We start from the raw sequence: 3683 nt of genomic DNA, 5'->3' as shown, positions 1-3683 counted from the left end.
GAGATAATAACATGCACAAAAACAAGACAGAGCAAAACCAAGCAACAATGTACAACAACAACAAACCAATGACAAAAAAAACACAACAAGAAAGAAAAACTTGTAGTTAGTTCAAGGACTGTTTGTTGGCCTTTAGGAGTCTTTTCCAGTCCAGTCTATTGGGGCCCCACGCCCTGGCCCCAAAGTCCACCTTCAACATTCTCTGGGGACTTCCTCTCTGTTAGTGAAACTTGTGAGCCATTCTCTAAATTAGATATGTTTTTACCATGTAAAATGGTCATTTTCCCATCCACTTGTCTCCCTAATCTAGAATAAGTCCTTTGACTATCCCTTACGGTCTGGCTGGTTTTCTCTTATGCGATCATTCTGCAGGGGCATGCAGCTGACGATTTATTGTGTAGCTAGTATTTGACAAGGTAGTAGACAAAGTATTCTAGAATTTGACATACAATAGAAAATCCATGGCATTGACTCTCTAGAGTAGAATAATGTAGGTACACATAAAATTGTGGCATTGAAAAAATTAGAACAGCAGAAGATTAGTTTGTCTGAGGCATATGGTAGACTTGGTGTTAGCACTGATGGTGGAGATGTAAGATGAGATCAGTGGTAGATTTCTGGTGGAAATTTCACTTAAATTGAAACTTAGAAGACCAGTTGATGGTAGCTGTTGAAATATGGGAGGGCTATTTCATCTCACAATATCAACAGTGGCAAAATAAAGAAAAGAAGGATCAATAAAATAAATATGTTGGAATAAAGAGGTGAAAACCTGTGACTAATTTAGTACGTCATGAAACACAGATTTTATTTCTCTCTGAGAAAGAACATTGGTTTAAGATTTTGTAATGTTGAAATGACTAAGCATACATTTTCAATTATGCTATTATTGTTTTCAGAGTTTTCTTTCTTTCTCATTTCCCTATCCTAAACATTTGGTTGCCAGTTATTATTTGTCAGTCTCCTGGCCTTGTTAACTTCTTGCCCTTGAAACCAAATTTTTGCTAAATTTTCATACTATGCATAAAAGATTCAATGATCTTTTTGGTGCATCAGTATCAAGCCTGTGTTTGTTCATTTTCTTATTTAGTCCTATTAAAAGGAATATTTTAAACAGGCATTAATGGTTAAGAAAACAAACAAACAGACATTGCATTTCTTTTCATTCAAACTTCTTTTAGCAAGATTCTTATATCGCTAGATGAAATTGAATTATCAATAAAATCTGTAAATCTTATTATTTTAAATATTTTCCAATACCAAATACATTTTTGAAGAGTGCAAATCTTTACCCTTATTCCTTATTTTGAAATTTACTTCAGGAAGTATAAGTTGTTTCCCTGTTACTGCTTACAAGTGCCATTCATTTTTAAAATATTCCTCTCTTTACTTGAGGGGATTTCTTTTTGAGAAGGAGATGCACTGTTGCACATTTATTTTCTGGTAAATCTCCAAACTTTGTCAGCATTGGCAAGGCCAAGTGTAGAGTTAAGTCATGCTTTTTCTGGAAACAAATATTGTCATATGTTCTTATTGATGGTTATCGTTCTCAAAGAGATTGTTTGTTTTTAAGGAGATGCGGGAGTTAAATGGTGCCATGTGGTACTGAACGCACGGCCAAAGCGAATGATGAAGACGATGATGACAGAATAGGAGTGGTGCTTAAAAAAAAAAAAAGCTTAATGCCCCTGCTGTCATTATTCCTTTAATGCTTTGTGAATAACATAATTCTTTTGACTAAGTCATTGAAGGCTTGTTTGACTTGTTTGTTCCTCAGACTATAAACAAATGGGTTTAGCATGGGGGAAATGGATGTCGTTAGCATTGTCACCCCCTTATTAATGGCCATTTCATCCTTTGCCGAAGGTTTGATGTAGACAAAGATGCAGCTCCCGTAGGTGATGGAAACCACAATCATGTGGGACGAACAAGTAGAAAAGGCCTTTTTTCTTTGTTGGGCAGAGGGGTATTTTAGAATTTTTCTGATAACATATATGTAGGACGAAACCACACACAAGAGAGTAACTATTAAGAGCAATGCAGAGCAGATAAGAATCATTTGCTCTATAAATTGTGTAGTTGTGCATGCGATCTTCATGATAGGATTGACATCACAGAGAAAGTGATCAATAACATTAGAATCACAGAATTCCAAGTCTAATAGAAAGCTAAAAGGCGGAGTTGTGATCAACAAAGTAATTGTCCAGCAGCCTAAGACAAACCTTTGGCAGACCCTGTGGTTCATGATGGTCATGTAGTGCAGGGGTTTGCAGATGGCCACATATCGATCATAGGACATGGTGGCAAGAAGGAAAAATCCTGTTATTCCAAACAAGTCTGTGAGAAACAGTTGGCTTAAACACACACCATAGGTAATGGTCCTGTCACCTGTTGATAAGCTGTATAAGAATCTTGGAATGCAGGAAGAGGTGAACGAGATTTCTAAGAAGGAGAAATTTTGGAGGAAAAAGTACATGGGAGATTTAAGGTGGGAATCCACTAATGTGAGGAGGATGATGGTCAGATTTCCAGTCACAGTCAACATGTAGGAGATGAGTAGAAATATGAAAATCAGAACTTGCAGTTGTGGGTCTTCTGTCAGTCCCAGGAGGATGAATGTGGTTATTGTGTGGTTTCTCATCCCTGACTCCTGCCTTCTGCACAAAATGAGAGAAATAAGATTCAAGAAGATTCTGGGAATAGTTTATCTGATGATTTGTTATGTATTTTACATATATTTGCTTTTGTTGATCATAAATATTTAAAACAAAATAATGCTTTCAATTTTTATTCTTCCATTCAATTTGCTAGAAATCTGAATTTGAGCATTCTTGACCATTACAAATGGCAAGTTATACATTTTATATTTCAATCTACATACTATAAAACCCACTATTATATATATGAAAAAACCCCAAAATTTAGAAACTCCAAAATGACTTACTCCCTGATTGTTTCTATTTTGCATGTTATTAAAAATAAATGCACATAACATTATATGGATTTAGAGCCTACTAGTTGAAATGACTGAGAGTTTGAAAAATAGCACACAATCAATAGGGATGTTTTTAATGATAATATAATTTAAGTTATAACAGGATCTTATTCTCCATGATTAAAAAAAATTTGATTTACATTTAACTATCGATTTAACTACAGAATATACTTATCCCCATTGAATACTGACAACTTGACCATGAGGGCACTGTTTATTTATAAGAATGCGTCCCTAATTACAAATTGAAATGTATTCAATTCTATCTATCCGTTTGAGACGTTTTTCCTTGGAGAAACTGTGGATGTATGTGGTGTGTACGACCAACAAGATGTTTCCAACCTTGTTACAGCAACTTAGGGATCTGTTTATTGCTCTGGTCAAAGCTATCATTAACATATTTATTAAGGTCTCCCTTAATAGAGTCATCCTCTAATTTTTTCCTTAACGTTTTCAAATGTTTACTACTTTATTAGGTTTTCACTGATTGTTCAATTGAGCACAGATGACAGTGAGAATTGCTATATAGCTAAATCACTCATAAATGAGAGAATATTCTTTAAAAAATTTACACAGCTGGGAAATATAATCCTTATTATGTTATGATTTTTGTTTTTATGTTGAATGCATACACGTTAATTTTCCTTGTGTTCAAATCACTAATGTTACAATCAGCACAATAAGTATT

General features: G+C 34.6%; 1 protein-coding gene across 1 annotated transcript; it reads right to left on the bottom strand.

Moving 5' to 3' along the window:
- Positions 1 to 1705: 1705 nt before the first annotated feature.
- LOC101644232 (olfactory receptor 6C2-like) lies at positions 1706 to 2689 on the bottom strand. Its single transcript, XM_004700853.3, has one exon. The coding sequence runs from the start codon at positions 2639 to 2641 to the stop codon at positions 1706 to 1708; it is 936 nt and encodes a 311-aa protein (XP_004700910.1). The 5' UTR covers positions 2642 to 2689.
- Positions 2690 to 3683: the final 994 nt, after the last annotated feature.

The sequence above is a fragment of the Echinops telfairi genome, unplaced genomic scaffold (assembly GCF_000313985.2).
Source record: "Echinops telfairi isolate 266 unplaced genomic scaffold, ASM31398v2 ScPeMD7_2;HRSCAF=8, whole genome shotgun sequence".
In the NCBI taxonomy this organism is placed as follows: Eukaryota; Metazoa; Chordata; class Mammalia; order Afrosoricida; family Tenrecidae; genus Echinops; species Echinops telfairi.
Note: the sequence above shows the minus strand (reverse complement) of the source record. Positions and strands in the feature narration are given on the sequence as shown.

Excerpts from the sequence above, each read along its gene's own strand:
- LOC101644232 (XM_004700853.3), bottom strand. The coding sequence starts at position 2,641 with ATGAGAAACCACACAATAACCACATTCATCCTCCTGGGACTGACAGAA.